This window comes from Triplophysa rosa, linkage group LG21 (assembly GCF_024868665.1).
Source record: "Triplophysa rosa linkage group LG21, Trosa_1v2, whole genome shotgun sequence".
NCBI lineage: Eukaryota > Metazoa > Chordata > Actinopteri > Cypriniformes > Nemacheilidae > Triplophysa > Triplophysa rosa.
Genome location: NC_079910.1, coordinates 12,534,160 through 12,557,559, shown reverse-complemented (window position 1 = coordinate 12,557,559; position 23,400 = coordinate 12,534,160). Strand labels below are relative to the sequence as shown.

General features: G+C 40.2%; 1 protein-coding gene across 6 annotated transcripts in view; it reads right to left on the bottom strand.

Annotated features, from left to right (window-relative positions):
- Positions 1–808: 808 nt before the first annotated feature.
- arhgap46b (Rho GTPase activating protein 46b) overlaps positions 809–23,400 on the bottom strand; it is a 64,294-nt gene continuing 41,702 nt past the window's right edge. For 5 of the 6 annotated variants that reach the window (XM_057319174.1, XM_057319177.1, XM_057319176.1 and 2 more), the window contains 8 exons: positions 18,139–19,471; positions 14,301–14,919; positions 13,277–13,384; positions 4,316–4,389; positions 3,172–3,371; positions 2,430–2,521; positions 1,203–1,372; positions 809–1,121 (listed from right to left, as the gene is read on the bottom strand). In XM_057319174.1, the coding sequence (XP_057175157.1) occupies positions 927–1,121; positions 1,203–1,372; positions 2,430–2,521; positions 3,172–3,371; positions 4,316–4,389; positions 13,277–13,384; positions 14,301–14,919; positions 18,139–19,471 (2,791 nt within the window). In that variant the 3' untranslated portion in view covers positions 809–926. Of the gene's footprint in view, positions 1,122–1,202; positions 1,373–2,429; positions 2,522–3,171; positions 3,372–4,315; positions 4,390–13,276; positions 13,385–14,300; positions 14,920–18,138; positions 19,472–22,063; positions 22,270–23,400 lie in introns of those variants that run through there. The other variant, XM_057319179.1, reaches the window with a different exon arrangement.

Here is a 23,400-nt window from a genome sequence, read left to right as displayed (position 1 = left end):
TCCGAGAACATGTTGCGTATGTGTTGGCCAAATGCTTGTGTTTGTGTACACAATGTTTTTGAATAAACTCTGTCTTTCTGAAACTATACTCAACGTAAGCAAATCTGATTATTATCTTGGTCAGACGTTGAAGCTGAAGCTTTTGAAACCACTGAAACCAAACTGTTTGCTGGAGTTCACTTAGACCTCATTGATGCAGCCAGCCCACTTCTGGAAATTCTGCATTTTCGAATAGGAAAAGGTCAGTTGACTGGGAAACTACAGTAAGCAATTAATTGAAAAACCAGTATGCAAATTCTTTGGCTCATGGGACCGTTTCATTTGAGGTCTGTGACATTGTGGAAACATGAATGGTTATGTGTTTACACGGGCACATCGCACGCATTGTCATACATCAACGAACCACTCTCTAAGTAGGGTGCCAGACCCCAAACATTGACCTTTATGCATCCTGAACATAGCTGTTAAATGTCAATTCACGCTTTTGAGCTTCATTGTAGATTTACACGAAACTGAAGCTTCAAATTCTCTCCACTCATATTAGACCTTACAAACAACTGATATGAAATCATCAGAACACGTCATACCATATTAAATTAAAGAAATACTCTGCGGATCATAGCATGTGGGATATTGGGACAGACAGAAAAAGTTTATAATGATGCATTTCCACACTGATTGACATAAAAGACTGATAGGTCATGCGTTTCGTCTTGCATCACAACCATGTCTTTAATCCCAGGAAAATGGCACCAAATTCAGTGATTTGATACTGTTCATACAGATTACAAAGAGTCATTTTCTTAACAAAGGATAATTCACATTTAGACAAGTCTGGAGGTGCTGATATTCCACAAGAAAATGATTCTCTGAGTGGATTTCGATTCCCATCATCCCGATAATATATGACTGTGGACGCTGAGAGGTCAGATTAAACCCTTGATGAAGCTGGTGTCCAGGTGGACAATGAGCAAGCGAAGAAAGGACATCTCTTTCCTCGTGTTCTCAAAGATGATTCGAGGATCATCAGACTGACAGCGCAGGCAGTTGGGTGCCATCACCATGGCCAAATTATTCACATCCATCTTAGTCCTACTAACATTCACTGGCTGGGCGAAGACCTGGATGAAGAGACAAAGACACAGCGTTTATACATTCCTGTAGGTGCCGTGCAACTGTGTTCACATTGCAGAGAATTTTACCTGTAAGAAGTTGATGAAGTAGCAGAGCACCAGTCTGTTGAGCTCAGGGAGAGACTGAACCACACTGATGGCTGCATCAGGATCTTCATAATGACTGATGCACTGTTTATAGAAGCTCTGAGGAATCAAAGGCTCCTCCAGCTCTCTGTACCACAACTTCAACAGAGATGCTGAGGGACAGAAATACAGGTGTAGACATTACAGATATGTGTTGTGAGTGCTTAAGTCATTTTTTTGTGATTTGTATCATGTATTCTATAAAGCAAAGAGCATTCTGTTTAAAAACACGTTATCTTTAATATTGACTGAGTAAGACATGTCAAAGATTGAAATGAGTGAAATTTAGTGGAAATCAAACTTCCTCATAATCCTCATAATTTGATCAAGAGACTTTGGCCTAGTTTTCACAAGCAGGGTAACATATTTCATTGAAATCCAGCAAAATAATTTAACTTAATTATATCAGTAAATGTAGCTAGTTAAAGCTGAAGCACTAAATGTATTAACTGAAAATGAATATAAAATAAACGAAACTAAACATGTATAACAAAAAAAAAAAAGATAAAAGCACAAAAGATAGCTGTAAAATGGAACTAAAATCAACATAAAAATTATAAAAATAAAAGCAAACGTAAATATATATAATCTTTGTTTAAAAATCATGTTTTTATTAGGTTTTATTATCTTTTTTTGTTGTTATTATTACTTATTCAAAACAACTCAACTGCAGTTTGACTAATATTACTTCGCATGCACAATAAAACATTTTTTTTAATAAAAAGATTTTAAAATGTGCTTTTATAAAAATAAATGTGCATTTTTTGTGTGTGTGTTGTACATACGTATATGTATGTAAAATATATAAAGAGTTTGGATCCAAAACGAGATAACTCCGTTTTCAAAAATCATATTTTTAATTATGTTATCGTGTTTGTATTGTGTTTCATTGTGTTAGTAAGCTTTTTTGAGTTATTATGGCTTAAATCAAAACAAACCAGCTGCAGTTTGATTGATATAAATTGGCATGCACAATAAAAAAACATGATTTTTTATTTTATTTTAAAACGGAGTATCTCATTTTGGAACCAAACTCTTCATATATGCAAACAAAATAAGGTTGTAAAGGTAAAAAATAGCTTGTAGTGCACATCATAAAGGTGACATCAAAACTAACAGACAAGCACCAAAAGCCATAAACAGCTCAAGGCTATGTTTTTCTGCTCTCACCTGGGACGTTGGGATCCGAAAGATTTTCTGGAATTTTCCACTGGTCCACCTGTAGCTTGAGAGCGTTTACCTCATCAATGTCCCCTGGTACTCTACAGCACAGCAACATTAGATTCAGTCAAGAGGACAAGCTCATCTTACAAATATCTCACACACCATACTGTTTACTTGTATCTATGTTTATACTAACACACATCCAGTGCATGAACCGTGTACGCAAACACTCAACCACAAGGGGGAGCCAATTTACCAGAATTTCCAATGACACGTTCACTGTGTTTAAAGTTAACTGCTCAGATTGTATGTTTGTTGTAGTATACTATACACATGAGTACTGACTCGGTGTAAACAAAAGACAAAGTGTGTACAGGAAGAGACTTTTATACAAAAGCAATAAAACCTGAACAACAGGCGGTCATTAATAACAGGATACATCCCGGCGACAATGGGAAGAAAAATACATAAACAGTCAAGAATACTGACGTCTATCAAGCACAAAGAGGGATGTCATAAAAAACAAATAAAGAAGGGATGACAATGTGGAATCAGTTTCTCTCAAAGGAATCAAAACAAATCCAGCACTCCCTTCCTAAAAATGTGTCTAATGTTTTTATTTTGGAAAATGTCAAACAGACAAATGAACGTTTGAATGAAAATATCTAAAAAGGCCACCCAGATCAATGCAGCTGCATGAAGACTCGCTCTGGTGTCGTATGAAGTGCCCTCTTTATTTCTGTCTCACCTGAAGATGCCCTCGGTTTGAGCTCCGCCCAGGGCCAGTACGTACTGAGAGAGCTGCACCTGCACCCAGGGCAGTTTTCGGTCCGGAAAGAGCCCGCTCTGCCTCTCCATGATCTCCTCCAGAGCGCTGCCGAACAGAGAAGGGGTCACGATGGCGTTCCGTCCGTGATCAATCTCTTCCAAAGTTGGCTTTCTCAAACCCTACAGACATGAAATGTACAGATCGTCCATGTCTGAATCAAACATGTTGTAATTCTGGGGGTAAAAATAACCCCCTGGTTAAACTGCAGGGGACAGTGGTGGAACGGCAGATTACAGGGTGGAACATCAGCGCTGTTACTGGTGGTGGTGATGTGTGTGCATGCATGTCACTCATGTAAAGGGGTTATACAGGGTCCTGGGGGGTTGTTGTAACCTTCTTTCCTAAGTTTGGGTTAGTAGATTAGTAGTCCCTATGGTGTGTTCCTTAAAGTCTGGTGCTGTGATTGAAAACAGATGTGACCAGTTTCTGACGGGTACACTCTATACTGTGTCTTTTGACTGTTCGGAGACTCCTGGGTACGATCTTACAGCACCGCTGGCATCTATAAACAAACATTAGACCCAGGAAAAGTGTCTGTTTTCAATTATCATTAGACATCACATGATACACTTCTCCAACTTTTATGTGTGTGGTTAAAACGTGTTGAATGTAAAGTGAAAGTGACCTATTAGTCAGATATGGTGACCCATACCCGAAATGTGACCTCTGCATTTAACCCATCCAGAGAGTAGTGAACACACGCACAGCAAGTGGTGAACACACGTACACCCGGAGCAGTGGGCAGCGATCACTGCAGCGCCCGGGGAGCAAGTAGGGGTAAGGTGCCTTGCTCAAGGGCACCTCAGTCATTACCCGCCGGCCCTGGGAATCGAACAGGCAACCTTCTGGTCACGAGTCCGACTCTCTAACCATTAGGCCACGACTGCCCTAATTACACCACGACTGCCCTAATTACATGTTTGGAGTCAATGCTGTGATCAAAAACGGGTGGAGGCCTGACTATTAGGCCTATAAGTCAACAACCCAGATATAAATAAGTGGTCAGGGGTAATGTATTTTAATGGTCGTGTTTTGCTGTTTGGATTTATTTTGCCACGCTTACCTTTTTGCCTCCAGTGATGGCCACTTTCTGCAGCTTACGGTAGCAGTACTTAGCATAAGTGCTGATGGGAAGACCTGTCAAGCGAAAATAAATAGAGATATTATTGACCAACAACAGAGCTCAATAGGGAAAAAGCTTAACCAGTGTTCCTGACAATTAATTACGTTTTGTCAAAATGGGCTTTCCCAGACTGCAAAAGGGCTCTGGGGAAGACACAGTTCACTTGTGAATTTGAACCACTTGTGACTTGTATCAAGGGTTGTAAGCGTAAAATTATCTCCTCGGGGATTTATAAAGAAAGACGTTTTCAGAAATAAAATGCCATCTGACTTATTTTTTATGGTTGCATGGCCAAACACAGTAGGAGTTGTGTAAGGCCGTGTCCAGACTTGACTTCTTTTTCGAGGCTGCTAGCGTCTGTTTTACATTATAATCCTATGGAGTAAACCGTGATTTCAAAAATGCCCTGAGCGCTTTTTTAAACGCCAGCGCCGGCATCTTTTTCTGCAGCTCAGAGCGTCTTTTGAGGTTAAAAAAAGTTCAACTTTTCTGAAAAAAAACGCCCTACGTCAAGATCCCTTTTCACAGCTAACCAATGACAGAGACCTGTCGTTTCCATAACAACATGCGAGGAGTGTGATTGGTCGAGAAGGCTCAAGCTTGAAAAATGAAAATGGCGGCCGAAACACCCGTTGGAGCATAGTTTTGTATAAATGTAAGTATAATTTTCACTTTCAACAACTTTTGATTGCATTTCTAGTGAGAAATGAGTATTGTAGTGTTTAAATATGTGATTAGTTATTGCAAAGATGCTCTCTGTTTATAATTCAAATAGACTTCCGTTACGCTGCCTATCTGATTCTCTGGGCTGCCTTCGTGCACAGACGCTGCCTCTGAAGTCATGGCGTTCGGCTGCTATTTGTAACCAAACGCTGCGAGCGTTTTTTTTTACTAAAAAAAATCGCTTTTGTTAACTTTTTCTTGTCAAAAAAGTGTGAACACGGCCTCAGGCTGCATGCATCAGAGTGTATTTGTGTGGTGTTCATGTTTGTTAGTCAGCCAAGGTTTGCGGGTCTAGTGGACAGCGTTATTTGATTTTTAAGTCAATACAACCATGAAACTTTATGCAAAAATACTTTACAGATGTTTACTTGATCTCAAATACAAGCATATATAGTACACAGAAACACAGGCAGCGTATATGGTTAATATTTCTCATTTACCTCATGAATTTGAAAAAATGTACTAAAAAGAAAAAAACAATGATTTGGATGAAAAAACATAAAATTGTAGGTTACCTTATGTACTTTTCCTATGTATTAAAGTCAAAAAACATCAAATTGACAGTTCCTGTGAAATCGTACCTGACAACTCAGATTATGAATCATTATTTCAAGCTTACCATTGTGAATATAGGTAGGGAGACATGTTTTATGAACACATTTTTTAAGTACTCGCACAATAACTGATTTATTGTTAATTTTGTTAAAAAAACTCACAGATTGCAGTTTTAAGGGTGCAATGTGTACATGTGATGTATTTTTATCAAAACTGTTGTTCACCACTAAACTGCACTTTTCTCTAGCAGTGTCAAACTGGCCATAGCTGCCAAAGGTTTGCTGCAAGTTCACCATTACGATTGAAAAGCTGCAAACATCGTAGCAATCTGTTAAGTCTGCCGCAAATTCACCACCGATTACATGCTACAAAATACCGCAAATGAATGCTTTCTGCAAGAATTATGATGTTAATGTATGATTCTCGGGGTGGAATAAAAAAGGTGGAAATTGTTAACCAAGCCTCTCAACAGATCCAGTTACGAACACAAGATCAAACACATTCAACACACGCAGATGAGGCGTAAAAGGAGTGCAAGTAACTACTAGTTCATCCAGAGCAGAACGCTTCTTATCTTACAGTAAAGACCTGCTTGAATGACTCGTACAGTATGTGGAAAAGTGTTTTCCAGAAGTTAATAACCATTCAATGCCATTCTGGAAAATGCTGGATGTATACAGTATTCATGAGATGAATGGAAATAATAATCGTTTCCTAGTTGCAACACACACGAGGCACGGAGTTAACCTGTGACCAGAAAACCAACCAAAATCATTGATGTTAGATGAAACATCACACAATATTCAAATAAAACTGACGAAAACACATCAATCTATGAATTACACAACAGTGTGGTGTGTTATCTATTTCATTAAACAGAAGACAATTCTTCGCCAGCTCCCTCCCTTGTTTCTGCTTGGGAACGTGAGTCATTCTTTGGCTGAACAACTATTAGACAGTTTTACAGGGGTCTGACATTCAGACCCGCAGGGCCAGATTTACTGCCAACAGGTGACGGAGGTTGTGTTGGGATGGACTCGGGCCTGAGAGACAGAAGCAAAACACACATAGAGGTTTCAGATATTACTCACACATTCAGGGAAACAGGGTGGTGTTACGTGTTACGTGGGAAAAATGTACTTTTCATCTTGGGCCTACAAGATTACCAGTCAAATGATCAAAACAGTCTTCTTTGTCATGTTTAGCAGCCAAAATAGATGTAATAGTGGGACTGAGGAACCTGAGACGTTCGTTGTATCAAACTGAAGTAACAGTGAAAGCTTTAAACAAGTTTTCACACATTTTGATGTCCTGATAGGGCTAAACTAGAGCTTTGTTAATATAATGAATTATATGCAGCCAAATTTACTTGGCACATCTATCAAATCTGCATATTAAAATGATGGAAAAACAGCCCAAACACGCCTGGTTCTAACTCATCCATATATTAGAACACAACAGTGATATTGAAATAAAAAATAGCAATTGAAAATAAAAAAGATTACATTGAAGTTACAGATGAAGTTAAAGCCAGATAGCCAGTCAGTATAGATGTAACTCACTTAAAAATGACCATGTACCATCATGTTTTTTTGGACATGTACGATGATGAGACAATGTTAATTTTGTCTGGTTTATGACTGAGTAATGGTAATGAATATAGCAATCGTTCATTATAATGGTATAGAGCAGGGGTTCTCAACCTTTTTGACTTCAAGGCCCCCCACTGTATTCAACAATATTCAAAGCCCCCCTTCCACTCCACTCAACCAAAAATATTTCAGAGCTTGATATTACCTGGAAGTGTTGATTCAATATAAAAATGAACAAATAATAAGAGATATTGTGGTCCACGGGCTCCTGTTGAGAACCGCTGGTATAGAGGAAACTGGGGCTAGTTGTCACATAAGTATCTTGTCAATGGTTTTATCGAATGGACTTAACATTATGCTTACAAAATATACAGTAGTTACGAAAAGTTAAAGGTCAAAGAACGGTTGAGTTTCTCTCTCAATATATGGGCTGATAGGAACAGCTGGGTCTGTACGAGTCTGTCTTTTGCCATCAGACACAATTTATGAATCATGAACACTGTGAGATTTATGGCTGCTGTCATGCCCTGATGACTTCTTGCCTCTACAAAGCTGTAAAAACATGTTTGACAAGCACGTCAGACATTTCACAAGAGTCTGTCTCTCACCTCTCTCTGACATCAGATTTTCAGCCCTTCATCACCCCGGTGTTAAGCCCATTGCACATCGAGTCCGAAATTTGCGTCCGAAATTTCATAATAAAAAATAAATACGACCTCACGTTGTGTCAATCACATTAACACACCGACTCCGATATTTTCGTCCGTCATAAAAAAATTCGGACCGGGTTCGATTTTCTGCGTTTTTCGCATCCGTCAAGCATTTTGAGAGGCGTTTTTTAACCATTCAGAGACACCGTACAAACGAGAGCAAAATACGAAAAAACGCATACAACAATTTCGGACTGTATGTGCAAAGACCTCAACTCTACTTCACTTTATTCTTACATGTTATAAAACACTACCCTCTTCCCTCCATCGGTCTAAAAAGGATAGCTGACCCAAAAATAACATTTCTGTCATCATTTATTCACCCTCTTTCTTCGGTGAATATATTTTGAGAAATGTCAATGGAGGTCAATGTTCTTTGGTAAGCAACGGTCCGCTCATCCTTCAGTTACACACGCTTTTATCATCAACCTCTTAAAGATAAAAAGCGACAGTCGGCATCCTTCAGCGGATACTGAGGGAGACAATATGTTGATATGAGGCCTGTTTTGCATATTAATAGTTTTAACGGCTCCTCCTTTGGTCCATAAGGGATTTCGTTTTCCCCCCACAATGCACCTCTTACCGCACAGAAGAAAGCCACACCCCCACAAAACTTCTGCACACAGAACGAACTCTGAAAAAACAGACAAAGGGCACCAAGCAAATACATCATATTATCAGCTCCTCCCAGGCTTTTCTCTTTTCAAAAGGACGGGCACCCGAGCCTCTGAACTCCAGCCCTACCCACAATGCCATCTCCTGAGGCACACGGCGTTGGTAGACAGCTGGTGAGGCCCAGCAACGCTAATGCTGCATTCTTTCTAGCGTTCAGTAACATTCCCAGCATGCATCTGGTCAGACTGAGGCCCAACAGCGAGAAGTCATATAGAATGCTCCAATTTCAACCAAAACAATGTTTTGTGTGACTAAAAATAGCAGCGTTTTAGTCTCTTCATGAGACAAATAAACATTTCGTTTAATGACAGCACTGTGAGACATGTGACAACAACAACACACCTCGTGTTTGGCTTCTACATGAACACATGACCCGAGAACTATAAAAGCCAACAGTGTTTATCTGGCTTCGTTGCTGTTATAAACACGGATATCATTTTTACCGTGACCTTCAAACTACTGAAAATATCAAAGATCAGGATGAAATAAATGGAGTAGTTTTGAAGGCATCAATAGGACTACAAATAAAAGGAGGACAGAAAATCACAAGAAATACATGTTTGGAGTGAGTAAATGTATTTTTGTGAGAAGCATTTCTTAGACATTCACCTCAAGCAATGACAGTGGGCATTATTTCAGCTCTGTGGTCCTGCTGAAGTGAGCACATGTGATGTGTGGCACTGCCCACAGTGTTATTAACTGAAGCCGGGCTGGAGCTGTATTATTAAGAGCCCACGCAGAGCTGTCTCCTCAAACTCTTTGTTTTAGAGCGGTGCTCTTGAGAAAAGCTCACTCTCTCTGTGTGTGTGTGTGAGAGAGAGAGATGAAAGGACAAAGTGAAAGTTAAGTTGGATGAAAGCCATCGAGAGTGTAACTTGATAAAAATGGCCTGCTCTCTTTTGTGTCTCTGTCCATCTCCAATCGCTCTCGATTTAAGACTGAAAGGCGTTCTCAGGATCTTTGTTGCCTCTCACCCCCCTCTCTCTCTCTCTCTCTGTCTCTGTCTCTGGCGATGGAATAGAAAAGCGTGGGACTTTCACGATGTCTTGTTGCTCAAAGCTTTAATGGTCTAAAGAGAACTAGTGACCAAGTGTAGGGGAATACTCTCTTTCTGTGAATGACCAGCTGGTCTCTCCTGCATCTTCTCTGTCTTTAAGTGGCTCTCCTCTGTTATCAGACCCTAGGCATCATTAATACTCTCCCTAAAGTAAAATGCTAGCAGGATTCTTCCCTTCTTCTCTTTGTACACCAAACCTTCTTGACATCACATGTGTTTTTGGGACGCATAAGCTTACAGCTGAATTTAACGAAACAGCATTCGCAATGCATTTCATTTAATGTATCAGGATTCTGTCATCATTGACTCACCCTCGAGTTGTTGTAAATCCGTTTAAATTTCTTTGTTCTGATGAACACAGAGAAAGATATTTGGAAGAATGCTTGTAACCAAACAGTTCTTGGCCACCATTGACTACAATAGAAGGAAAAATGACAAGGGTAGTCAAAAGTGCACCAGAACTGTTTGCTTTCATACATTCTTCAAAATATCTTCTTTTGTGTTCAACAGAAAAAATACTTTTTTCCTACTATTGTGGTCAATGGATACAAGGTTTGGTTACAAGCATTCTTCCAAATATCTTTCTCTGTGTTCATCAAAACAAAAAAATGTATACAGATTTAGAACAACTTGAGGGTGATTAAATGATGACAGAATCTTTATTTATGGGTGAACTGTTCCTTTAATCCTTGTATGGTGTTTGGGTTTTTGGGACCCGTGTTCAATGCCTTTTTAAGTACATTTCATACAAAAAATGCTTTTTTCATAAATACGATTTAGCAGGGGTAAATGTCATATATCAACCATATGTGCTGTCTGTGTTGCTTATAATTGGAATAAAGTAAACATCTGTCAAGAATTTGTAAAGCATCAATTTTCATGGCTGTATTGATCTAAAAAACAAACAATCCTGTGGGTCCACTGAACCCATGAACATTGGCTGACTAACAAAAACACGAACACGAATTATGCAAATGTTCAGATTTGCTCTCAACTTAATTTCATTTAAAAATCTCACACAATATTTATTTTCTGTAATCTGACATTTAAGAGTGAAACAGATTCAGTATAAATGAAGGGCTGGATTAGGGCTATCCAAGAGGGCCAGTCTCTAAATTTCCTTCCAAGTAAAACTCCACATTTCAGAAGTAAGTGTATTGTAGGGCTGCATCGTCATGAGCTCCTGACTCATCTGCCTCCGTATCGATTCTGCAGCACTTTTGAAATTAGCCAATTATTACGCAAAAATATTGTGTAACAATTATTAGTGGTATAAGGATCTGATCGGAGTTTATCCGTGATCCGTACAGATCTCCCCTCATGATTCTATATTCATTTGACCCGCAGGTGATCATGAAGAGCGCGCTCTCTCACCTTCTCTCTGCATCCGTGAGAGCAGTAAACATGAAAGTGCATTCTCGTATCATTAACTTAAATGGTTGCGTTTAAGGCAAAGTGTAAAGTGAGTGTCGTGTAGGCGTTAATTCAACACACACATGACGCAGCACTGCTTCTGTCTTATCCACTATAAAACTATTGCACGCGTTTAAAATCAATGAAACTCCTGCCGCTGGAGGGATGCAGTGACGCGCCGCTCGCTCATCATACATGAAAAGTAAGACGTGGAAGAGCGACAGTAAATGTGCGTGTAATAGAAAGTGAAGAGCAAAGACCTGCTTAAATCTTACAGCACCCATACATTAATAATATTATATCTAGAAATCTGACATCTAGAAAGAAATACGTCATCTATTTCAATTCAACACTTTCTTAGTTAATTAAATCTATTTACTCTGGACTGCACGTCAATGCATATATTCATATCTATTCGTTAGACATGTAGTCTATTTGTAAAACACATGCACACATATGCTGTAGCCTAGAAACCAGGGTCTCTGTATAAGGACTTGATCTTTTGCAACTCAAGCTCTCAAAGCTACTTTATGCATTGATTTGTCAGATTAACTGAAAAGTAGTTATGAATGGCAGTTTTCTGCAAGTATATTTTGCTGTAAATCTGTCGTATGATAATGTAATAAAAAAATTGACCCGTATCGGGATGCGTATCGTATCGTAAAGTTGTTGGCGTTACACAGCCCTAGTGTATTGCATATCTCTAAAGTTATGCAATGTGATTTCTGATGACATTTGGGACGTACAAAACCTCTTCAGTCATAATACTGCTTTGTGTTCCAAAGAAGAAAGTCAAACAGGTTTGGAATAACACAAGGGTAAATGATGTCAGATTTTTTGGATTTATGGGTAAACTGTCCCTTTAAAGGTGCCATGAATTAAAACCACAATTTTAACCCAAGCTTTTGTTATATAAGAGGGAATCGTATTCACGCGAACATCCTGTAAGTGTCAGACCTGAAAATGCCCTTGTTACTGAAATAACAACTGTTATTGACACCAGGCCCAGCGAACGCCAGGTCCTGGAATGCACCTGTCATAGATAGGTTGAACACCGCCTCCACAGAAGAATATCAACGCCTACTTCTCTAGCCCCGCCCACTGGTTCGCACATGACAGTACTGAACACAAGCTGCACGGAACCAGACAGAGCGAGTGTAAGCATCATGCCGTTAAAGATCGCAAAATATTGTGCAGTGCCTGGTTGTGGAAGAACACAGTCGCTGCATAACCTTCCTTCGGATTCCGACTATAGTAATGTGTGGTTGAAGTTTATTATTAAAGACGTTCCAGCTCACGTGGGGAAAACATTACAGCAGATTCCTTTGTGAACAAGGCAGAGGTTGACGATGGATTTGTGGAGAGACTAAAATTAAAAAGCAGTGCTGTGCCGTCAATATTGGATCCGATAGGAATGGCGCAGCAATCTTATGTGAGTACAACATATTTGTACTATGCGTCACTATTGCTTTGTTAGAGCTCGCTTGATATGCCCCGAAATACAGATGCGGGGAGGTAATTTATAAATCACACGAGGTCCCCAGATAATACTAATCCTGTGTGAATAGGGCGAATGTGTAACCTAAGCTATACAAACTATACGCAAAGCCTTGCAATCACATCCGGGAAATAAGTCAGTAAATTTGAGTAAATCAGTCACATGAAATACTGATGTGGGGAGGTAATTTATAAATCACAGGAGGTCTCCAGATAATACTAATACCGTGCGAAAACTGCGAATGGTGCTAATGTGTAACCTAACATTACATCTCTAACCAAATTCACAGAAGGCTCCAACTAAGTTTACTATGCAAACTGCTATCCAACCATAGCAGTGGGCGTTTACTGCCAAGTCTTCAATGCGGCACGCCCATTCAAACCGATGGTTTGTCAAGCCGGCCTCAAAACCAGGGTAGAAAATAGCCTATTACTTATTGATTTTGATGTTTTCGAATGTAAAAACCACACAAACGTCATAAGTAGACCTCATACAACAGTATAAAACAATACACAAGCCCAGTTCATCACACCTTTAAGCTGCATTAGATTTAAACGGTTGGCAGATTTTCTACAGCACACGTGTCAACACCGCATGTACTAATAACCAGACTAATGTTGTGTTTTGTGTGTTCCTGAGTGTGTAGCAACCAGTCATTCCACATTAAGAGTGACTCACCCTGCTCTTCCTCTTCCTCATTGTTCTGTTTCCTCTTCTTCCTGGACTTTGAATTCTTTGGAATTCTATGGTTTTTAATGTCCCGATGTTCCAGGATATGTTGAAGGACTGTCAAACACAATAAAACACAATTCGTCATGAACACACACACCTACTCCAGTAATAGGGTTGGGTATTGTTTGAATTTTATCGATTCCAATTTTGATTCCAATTCTGCTTATCGATTCAGATTCTTATCGATTCCAAGTTTCGATTCCACAGTTGAAGCAAAACATTTAGATATCAACCTGTATGGTCATTTAGCCTGCTTATTGACTGGTTTGCAAAAAATATATATTTTTGAGCACCGTTTTGTGTATATATACACACATGACATAGCAAGCATGTTTTGTAAGATTTATTAAAATTTTTATTAACATAGTTTAACTACATCATGGTTAAACTGTAGTTACTGTAATGAAACTTGGAATTTGTGGTTCCTGAGCTTTATCACAAGTTAACACATGCACATTTCTAAAAATACACACAGGAATTGATAAGAGGTATTGACATTTTTATTTCAAGTATCCGACTCCTATTCCTTCCGATTCCTAACCTTTCGATTCCGAATTGGAATTGATTTTCGATTCCCAACCCTACTCCAATAGCCCTTACATGACTTTTTGCTCCATGACCCTTGCGTTTTATTTTTCTCTTCCTCAGCGTTACATCCTGTTTGATCAGGCACAGCGCCACAATTATAATTTTAGCTTTGTAACCAATATTGCCTCTGTTTGTATGCATATGAGTGTTTCGGGGGTTCGAATCCGTATGGGACAGCTTAAAACATAAACATTTCCCAGTGTGTGTCCTCTCTCTGTTCTACAAACAAATACACAACAAAAATGATAAAGCATATCCAAAACGTTGAACCAGCCAAGACACACATCATCCCCAAGAAGTATTTATATACTTAAGCCTCCTTTTGGAGCCACACACACAAAACACACCCACACTCCTTAGTGCACTTCAACATCATGCTTACTTTTCTTATCATTACTGGGTTCGAGGTGTCTCTGGATGTAACCTTCCAAGTAGCGTCTAAATTTGGGCGATGGTGAGAAGAACGCTAGGCTGATGGCCATCAGCTCCCAGCCGGCCTCCAGACTCTTCAGACTCATGTTATCGGTGGTTTGTCGCACCAGCTGCACGTACAGCTCGTCCCTCAGGCCCTGCATTCCCCAGCACTTGGTCACCACCTGGAGGGCAGCGTGCCTTCTGTCCAACCTAGCCGGCCTGTCTCTCATATACGCCTGGACCAGTTTAAACATCTCGCAGGCCTCCTTCTTCACAGCTCTGTCGCTGGTGATCAGCATGGGTTTCTTGATGGAACCGCGGTTCCACGATAGCATGTTAGCGATGGAGACCCGTCGGCGAAACAGACCCTGCGTGTGCTGGTTGAGGTTCTTGCTGGCCCAGTCCTCCATGTTGGCATCAAGCGGAGGCTTACAGAGGGTGGTGTACGGGTACTGGTAACCGGAACCCACGCCAGGCCCGTTGTTGTTGTTTTTACGAGTGACGCGGGGCGTCTCGTGACCCGATCTGTCATGCTTGCAGTCTTGGGACGAGCCGCTCTGTTGAGGTTTGGATTCCAGTGTTCCTGTCTGGAGTAAGAGAGATGGAGAAACATGTCAGTACTGCGTGATGAGGCGTTTATTAGCATCCTCATTGCTGTTGAAGTTGAATGTGAGCGCATGGGTTGTGTAGGTTGGAGCTGATTGGCTCACTCTTTCTGCAGAAAACTTGGAAACACTCGCATGGATTACTCTGGCTCCCTAAATAGGTGACCCAATATGGAAATCACATCCCAACATCAAACATTCCGTGTTCTCCCTCTCTCTCTCCTACCTCATTAATTCTTTTAAAACTCCTGTTCTATGCCTCCTACACTAAAGAAAACACATTTAATGGCTTTCTACTTAAGATTATACCGTAGAAGCATCTACAATATTTTGAATGTTACATAATTTTATTATATTAAAATCACAAGGTCATGCAACCAGAATTTGCCTTTTAAACTAACTTTTGTTCCGTTTTGGATTTTGATGCTGTTATTTAGTAATTCATCCAGGGGCTTAAAGGGACAGTTCACCCCAAAATAAAATTTCTGTCATTTATTCACCCTCATGTCATTCAAAACCTGTATGTGACTCTTTCTTCTGTGGAGCAGAAAAGAAGATATTTTGAGAAATGTCTCAGAGGTTTTGTGTCCATACAATGGAGGCCAATGGGGTTTTGATGTGGTTTGGTTACCAACATACTTTAAAATATCTTTTTTTGTGTTCTGTAGGAGAAAGAAAACCAGGCAGGTTTGGAATGGCATGAGGGTAAATAAATGATGAAAGAATTTTCATTTTTGGGTAACCTATTACCAAATATATTTAAGACTTTAGAGGACCCTAGACCGATACACCACACAGATGAACATGGTGCACAACTTTTCTATATAAAAGTGTTGTAGTGCAGTCTAGACACAGCAATACATTTTTTAGCCATTTACAGACTATTTAAGATATTTTACATTTCTGTCTAAATGACAAAAAGCATAGTTCCTTTAAACATACTTCCACAAACAAGGTAAAACAATAGGATTAGAAATGAAGACAAAAGAGAAAAAAATACTGGAGAGAAACGTGATGCAGAGAAACCAAAGCTGTCATGGGATATCAGTGCCACTTTTAGACACAGATTATTACAAATACGTTTACAGATGAAATTTTACCCAGAGTCTGTCAAACCGACAGATGATTTTTATTTGTAGTGGGTACTGGCACACACACACTTTGCAATGGTCTTATGGTAACAAAGTGATTAAAAACTTGCCATAATTTACACCATATGTGTCACCTGGTTACAACTCAAGGTCTCTTGGACTTCTGAGACCACTATGTTGGCACTACGGCAACATCTGGAAAATAACCTTGCATGAGACAACAAAACATTAATTCTGGCATTATTACGGTTACGGGTAGAGCCAATGAGGAATGACAGGTTATAAGCATGATGTCATTTTGCGTGTTACATTTGCGACTTGGTCTCGTAATATAAGGGTTTCCGTTCGTGTCTTGGCAATCCCTGGCATTACGTCACGTGACACTGTGCACTAGACAATATGGATTTAAGAATGTGGTCATATTTATTTATAAGAATAGAGATTTTCTCCATGGACGTCTGGACGTTGGAGTGGGATCTGTCTGCAATAGGATGTAATGAGCTTTCTCTGATCCAAATCCTTAAGTCAATGTTTCCAACCTCACATTTACATTTATTGATGTGTATTAATCAGAGAGAGGAAGAGAAAGAGAGCCTGATGTAGTTAATGAGGCATGTAAAGCCACTGCACACTGCTGGAGGAGACTGAATAGATATGTTTGAAACAGGGATGTGGAAAAGTAGGCTTATATGATCAAAATCTATTAGTCACAGGGATGTCTGAATGACAAACTTAATAACTAAATCAGTCTAAAGGAAGTTCTGTATAAATAGGCTGGTTTTATAAGTTTATTTGACCCCAATACATTTTATTTAAGGAACATTTATGTTCTTGGGTTCAAACCTGCTGTGTAATGGAACAGAACCAGAGGTTATTAAACAGAAAGAAAGCAGAGGACTTGAGATGGCTTTTAAAAAGCTGGACTAATGTTACTTTGAAAAAAATGTGTGGGATGCAACGGACTGCATGGCTATATGTGGCTCATTAAAGGTGATTCATTTGAAAATACTTTTCTGCGAGAGGTCTAATGCTGTCTAAGAGCTAAAGTTCAGGGACCTGATGTATTTAATGTTCTTTACATATTTTTTTAAATCCTAATGTGCATGGAAAATTGCGTCCACACATTTCAAAGGTCATTTTGTGTGTTTGCAATTTTCCACACATATATCGTGACCTATAAAGAATAAATATATTCACAACGTACAATCAATCTAGACTGTGCGTATGCACAAAATGATCAAATCTATGCAAAGTTTTATAGACTGTTTCAGCGCAATAACAAACGTCACATAAACAATTGTTTACTTCAGGTAGACCTACGCAAAGAATCTACTGTTGAGTAGTTTTAATTTAATTTAATACAATTAATATACAATAAATTGTTTATTTATTAAATTCATAAATACATGTATTGATCAAAATTTAACATAAAATAAATTGTTATATTCTAACCAAACACAGGCTTTAAGTTAACTTGGGGCCAGGCGCGTGCATTCGATGAAAGGACTATGTCACTATGCTTATTAAAGCACCACCACTAAAAATATCAAAACTTACCAAATACCAAAAATACCTCACTCCCATATGTGCAACCCCCACAAACAAACAAACAAACAAACACAAAAACACAGATGATCACAGACTTATGATCACATGCTTTCTCTCTCCATCCATCAATCCCTTGATCACCGGAGTAATTTTCGAATAATCTTGCCATTTCCACACATGGTCTTTCTTGAGCAAAGAAACAATCGGACTTTGTACAATTCTCCTAATCTACGCATAAGCATATGCACGCACACACATACTCGCACACTCTCCCTAGAATGGAACATTCACACCCTCTCCAGCTCAGGAAACTCCAGGCCTCGCCATCTCCTGCATAGTTTCTACAACGACCGGATGGGAAGCGATGTTTTGCTTTTCCATTCTGAGGAACTCAATCAAACACAGCGGGAGACTCAACCATGAGGATTAATATGAAAAAAGAAGGGGCTTTAAATGAAGAAACCAAAAGCAAATACACTTGCACAGAAGACATTTCCAGATTTTCAAACTGGATTCATTTTAGTTTCACATGCACACATAAATCTATAAAAGTTGTTTGTACCTGTGATGGTGACCTCGGCGGCTCTGGAGAGGATAAACTGGTCTGTGATGTTGCACTCTTCTCCAGAGAATCCACTTTCTCATACGTCCTCTTCTGCCGCCCCCCCTGCATGTCCGTAACCAACGGCGAGAACATTACGTCACCATGGTTGTTACCCCCGCTCCTATATAGCGATCTGTTACTTGATGTCACATCCTCCCTCGATCCCAGCGCTCCACCACCCCTTGCACCCAACTTTAATGAACTCAAAGGGGAGCGTGCGGTACTCCCAGAAGCCTCCGAGCCCATCTCAGTGTCCAGACTGGCCTTGCTTCCATGAAGCGTATTGGAACGATTCACCACGGCCCTCATTTCTGCCATTAATTTCTCATTCAATGCACTCAACTCCCCACTGCTGCCAATGGACCCAGGTCTTCCCGACCCTGTGCCCATAGTTGCACGTCGCCTGTTTTTCCTCCGCAAACTTGGGGACGGCCCGGTAGAGTATCCGGAGTCCTGATACGTGACAGCAGCAGGGCCGGGGAATTCCTGAGAGGCCAAGCTGCTTTGACGGCTATGGCGAGGCTCTAAAAGCCTCCATGACTGTTTCTTCTCCAAAGAGACTTCCTTTTTAAGCTGGGCCGGGATGGGAGAATAGGGTTGAATTTGAGGGCTGGTAGGGTTTGGAGTGCTCTCGCTGGCATTAGAGATCTGGGGCTGGTGCTTGGAGGTGGACGTTGTCAGATCGACGTTCACCATGTGTTTAATGCACTCTCGACCCGCCGGACTATACTCGTTGGCTGAGGAGCTGGATATGTGTTTAGATTGAGGGAACTGGAGAAGTTTAGGAGGCTGGGCAACTCGGTGAGAGCCGTGACTGGTTGAGTAGGGACCTCGGTTTAAGTGGTGCCCCCCCTCTACTTCCATTTCCAATGGGGGTTCATCATAAATGGGGGGATCCATGAGAGGGGGTTCATCGTAGATGGGTGCCGAGGGTGTGGCTCCATACTGAGGGGAGGAAGGGCGAGGTGTAACTGCTCCAGAACGTTGCTGGGCAGGGTAAGAGCTGGAAGTTGGCAGAACCAGACAGAAGTTGGTATTTTCTGCTTTTTTAATGTGGTAACCTTGTTTTGAGTCTCCAGGGACAGCCATCTTAAGCAAACCGGTTCTGTTGGGTTGATGTGTGTAACCTGGTTTGGGGGAAATAGTACCGGCACTTGGGCTAGTAGGGCTGAAGTGGAGGAGGTGGTGAGCAGTAGCAGGACCCAGCGACTGGTTTCTACCAATGCTGTTTACTTTCACCAACATGGCCGCCTTGGATCCCGGAGCAGGCTGCCATCTTTGAGCAGGGTCCCTGGAATCACAAAGAAGAAGTGTCAACATAAAAGTTCTATTTTAAAACCAGACAGGCTGTCTTAAGGGCTCAGCATACTACATTCGAAATCAAAAAACGACCATCTGTGACCTGATTTCGAACAAAATCTGGTCCAAACGACAATTCGTTTCACTAGTTCGCAGCAGCAAATCAAACAGAACTCTCCGGGAAAGTTTGTGTTGGCCGGTAAACACCCTCGATCCACCATTGGTCCATGGCCCTTACGTAATAGGTGGGTGTGTTGTTTGTGTGGCCACGTGCGCAGAGGCTATTTGGATACGTCATGTAAACCCCGCCTCCAGAAACAAAGGGGTGTTGGATTGTTCAAAAACACTATACCGTCTCTCAACGCTTTCGAGCTTTGTTTTACCCCAAAACGCAGAACGAAAGCGCAATTCGCCTGGACTATGCCGAGCTCTTTACTCTCTAAGTCAGCATTCAAACTATGTAAAGATATGTACGTAAAGATAAGATGTGAAGTAACCGGAAATTTTATGTTTCAAACAGAGATGGCAATATGGAGGCAAAAGTATGAATTGCACCTTAAAAGTAAAAATTTTCTCTTAACTCATGCAATGTATTCTGGGATTGAACCTTTTTCAAAAATACATATCGCTGCTGTCCTTCCGAAACCTCCATATTTCATGTTTTTTTTGTTGTTGCCATAAATCATTATATTAGTCACCCTTTATGTGTGTGACTGGGTTTTGCAAATATCTGACTAATAAACAGTATTAAAAAGTGCTTGTCGACTTTAACAACAAAGTATTTAATCATTTAAAAATTTTTCCATTTCCTGAAAAACAGCGAATTTGGACAGGAAGGACAACGACGAAATAATGCTGTAGAATTTTGCTGTCAACTGTTCGTAACAACCTTTACGGAGGTTACTACGTTTTGGAATTACATTATTTACACATACATAAATATATGAATATACAACAACTGAAATAAATAAGCATACATTGAGTGAAGTCATAAACATTTATCATGCTGCTTGCCGTGTGTTTTTACTAATGAGTTAAATATTTTGCAACAGTGCGTTTCATTTTCATTCGTCTAAGATAATTCGTTCAGTACCAGAGCTTGTAACAGTTTATGAACAACAATGTGCAGAGCAGAAACACACACAGGCCATTGCAGCGGAGTATGTAGGAGAAACAGGAAAGGTTGAGCAGACAGTGTGTTCCAGCAAGAGCGGAAAAACAGGAATCCACCACGCTCTACTGTAGCAACGTTATCAGAACGTTACAGCAACATTAACAGAGCATTGTAACAACACCAGCACAGTTGCATTCACTTATCTCACCAGCACACTCACGCTGAGCGAGTGCAAGGCAATGAATACTCATTTAATGTGCATGTAGAAATTTGGTGTGTTTACTTTAATGTGCACATGCACACATTCAGATGCGTACAGTTTTTGTCCGTATATGTTCACACAAATGTACACACACAGAGAGACAAGTGTGAACAAATGGCTCATGTGTATCTCCATGCATGCATAAACATTAAACACACATTTTAAGTGCTAATTTTGCAATTTCACAAACACAGCATGCTTAAATGTGCATTAAACACTTCAAAACCATCAACACGCTCATCATAACAATGGAAATTGTGCTTGGGCTCATTTATGGTGTAAACCACCCTTAGACCTTAGACCACTAATCCAGATTATAGTGTTACAGTGTGTGTGTGTGTGTATACATGTTAATCTCAACTGTGCCAGGCAAGCGGTTTCCTTACCCCTGCCAGCCCACCAAAATGAAACTGTGTATCTTCTGATACGCACAACACAACTACTCTGTCAGTTACCAGTCACACAAACACACACACGTATGTTTTATTATCTCCGTGGGGACAGTCCATAGGCGTAATGAGTTGTATACTGTACAAACTGTATATTTTATCCCCTACCCCTAACCCAACCCCTAAACCTAAAGATCATAGAACACTTTCTGCATTTTTAGATTTTCAAAAATTATCGTTCTGTACAATTTATAAGCTTTTGTGCCCATGAGGACCTCAATTTTGGTCCCCACGGTGACAAGAGTCCCCATGAGTTGGTGTGCATTCAGGTTTAGGTCCCCACTAACACATAAAAACCAAGTCCACACGCACGCACGCACGCACGCACGCACGCACGCACGCACGCACGCACGCACGCACGCACGCACGCACGCACGCACGCACGCACGCACGCACACACACACACACACACACACACAGCTCCTGAAACAATAAACAACTAAATTACTGAAGAATCAGCTAAAGAACCTCAAACCACTTTAGAGAAACAGCTAGACATACAACATTTATATTCTTACTGTATCTATATTAACATGCAGCCTTCATTCAAACTTACACAAAAGTTTCCATCAACCTTTATTTACAAGTGACAAAATAATCATTTTATTTCCTATATACATGCAAAAATACTTAAATATTTCTCAGTACAAGTTACAGCACCTCCCATTCAACATCCACCTGTTGCACATGTCCATCTCACATTCACCTGTACTGTACTATATGCCTGTATAAAACGATGTCTCCAGGGAACATACTTACCCCTGGCATACCCAGAGGTGGCACACAGCTCGAGCGATCTGTAAGGGTACTTAGAAAACACCTTCTTGAGCTTGATACCCAGAGGAAGAAAAATAGCCAAATCAAGGAGAGAAGGCAAGTGTCCAGTGATGTAAATACTGACTTGTAGCCAACCGAGGCCCTTCTGTAATTCTTCGGGTTATCAAAATCTTACCGTCACCACACGATCTTTAAATTATGGAGTGGTACGGAGAGAGGCAGAGAGCGAGGGAGGAAAGGAGAAAGGGAGGGTGAGAAGGACGAGGGGAAGGGGGGGTTACAGTAGCAGGAATGTGAGTCTTGAGATTGTAACACACACACAAAAACTTGGATCGCCACTCCCCTGGTCCTTCTCAATCCGCTCGGTCAGATAGACTCTCAGCGTGTGAAACAACCCAAACCCAAAAAAATCTGTGTCGCTTGTCATGTTTTCCAAACAGCAAAAACAACATATACATACATAGTTAAGAGGCACAAATGTGAACATACTTATTGTTCCGTATTTATAAAACCAAGATTTGACACAAACAAGAAAGTAATTGGCCAATTATGTGTAAAAAAATACAAACATTAAACATGGAATTTTGTTTCTCAAGTTTTAGGATGCACTTTTTTGCTGGAAAACAAGACAAAACCCCTGTTTTGAAGCGCTATTTTTTTGGTGTTATTTTTTAACCAAACACTTTCTGTTCAGTTCATTTGAACTCCATCTCATTCTTCAAGTCTCTTAGCTCTTTTGTAAATCCACAGTCTCTCAAACCCTTTACTCTTTTACTTGTTTTCTTTAAGTGGCTGCCCACCTTTCAATCAAAAGCTTTTTACATTCTTCACACCCAGATCTTCTCTCTCTCTCTTTCTCTCTCCGCTCTAGTCTTTCCCATCCATTGTGTCTCATGGCTAAATGTCAACAATCTATCCATGGAGAAGAGTAAATACATTGTGTCAGGCCTGCAAATCTTAACACAGAGCTTAAAACAAATCCTTCTGTCCTTCAATTGATTAAGACAACTTTAATATATGAATACAATACAAGGTCTGGTTCAGTGTGTATGTATGCCTTGCTGAGTTCAACAATTTACAACTGGATAAATTGGGATTAAATTGCTTATTCTTGGAATTTAAATTGCCACTCATCCCACACCGTTTGTGGACATACAATAACTGATTTGTCATATTGTGTGGCTCCTAGAAAAGTGTTCTTAGTGGAGGATTAAAGAGAAACGATAACATACACTACTAGTCAAAAGTGAAATGTTTATCATTATTTAAAAAAAAACATTTGATCTGAAGGTGTAAGCTTAAATGTCTGAAATTTGTTT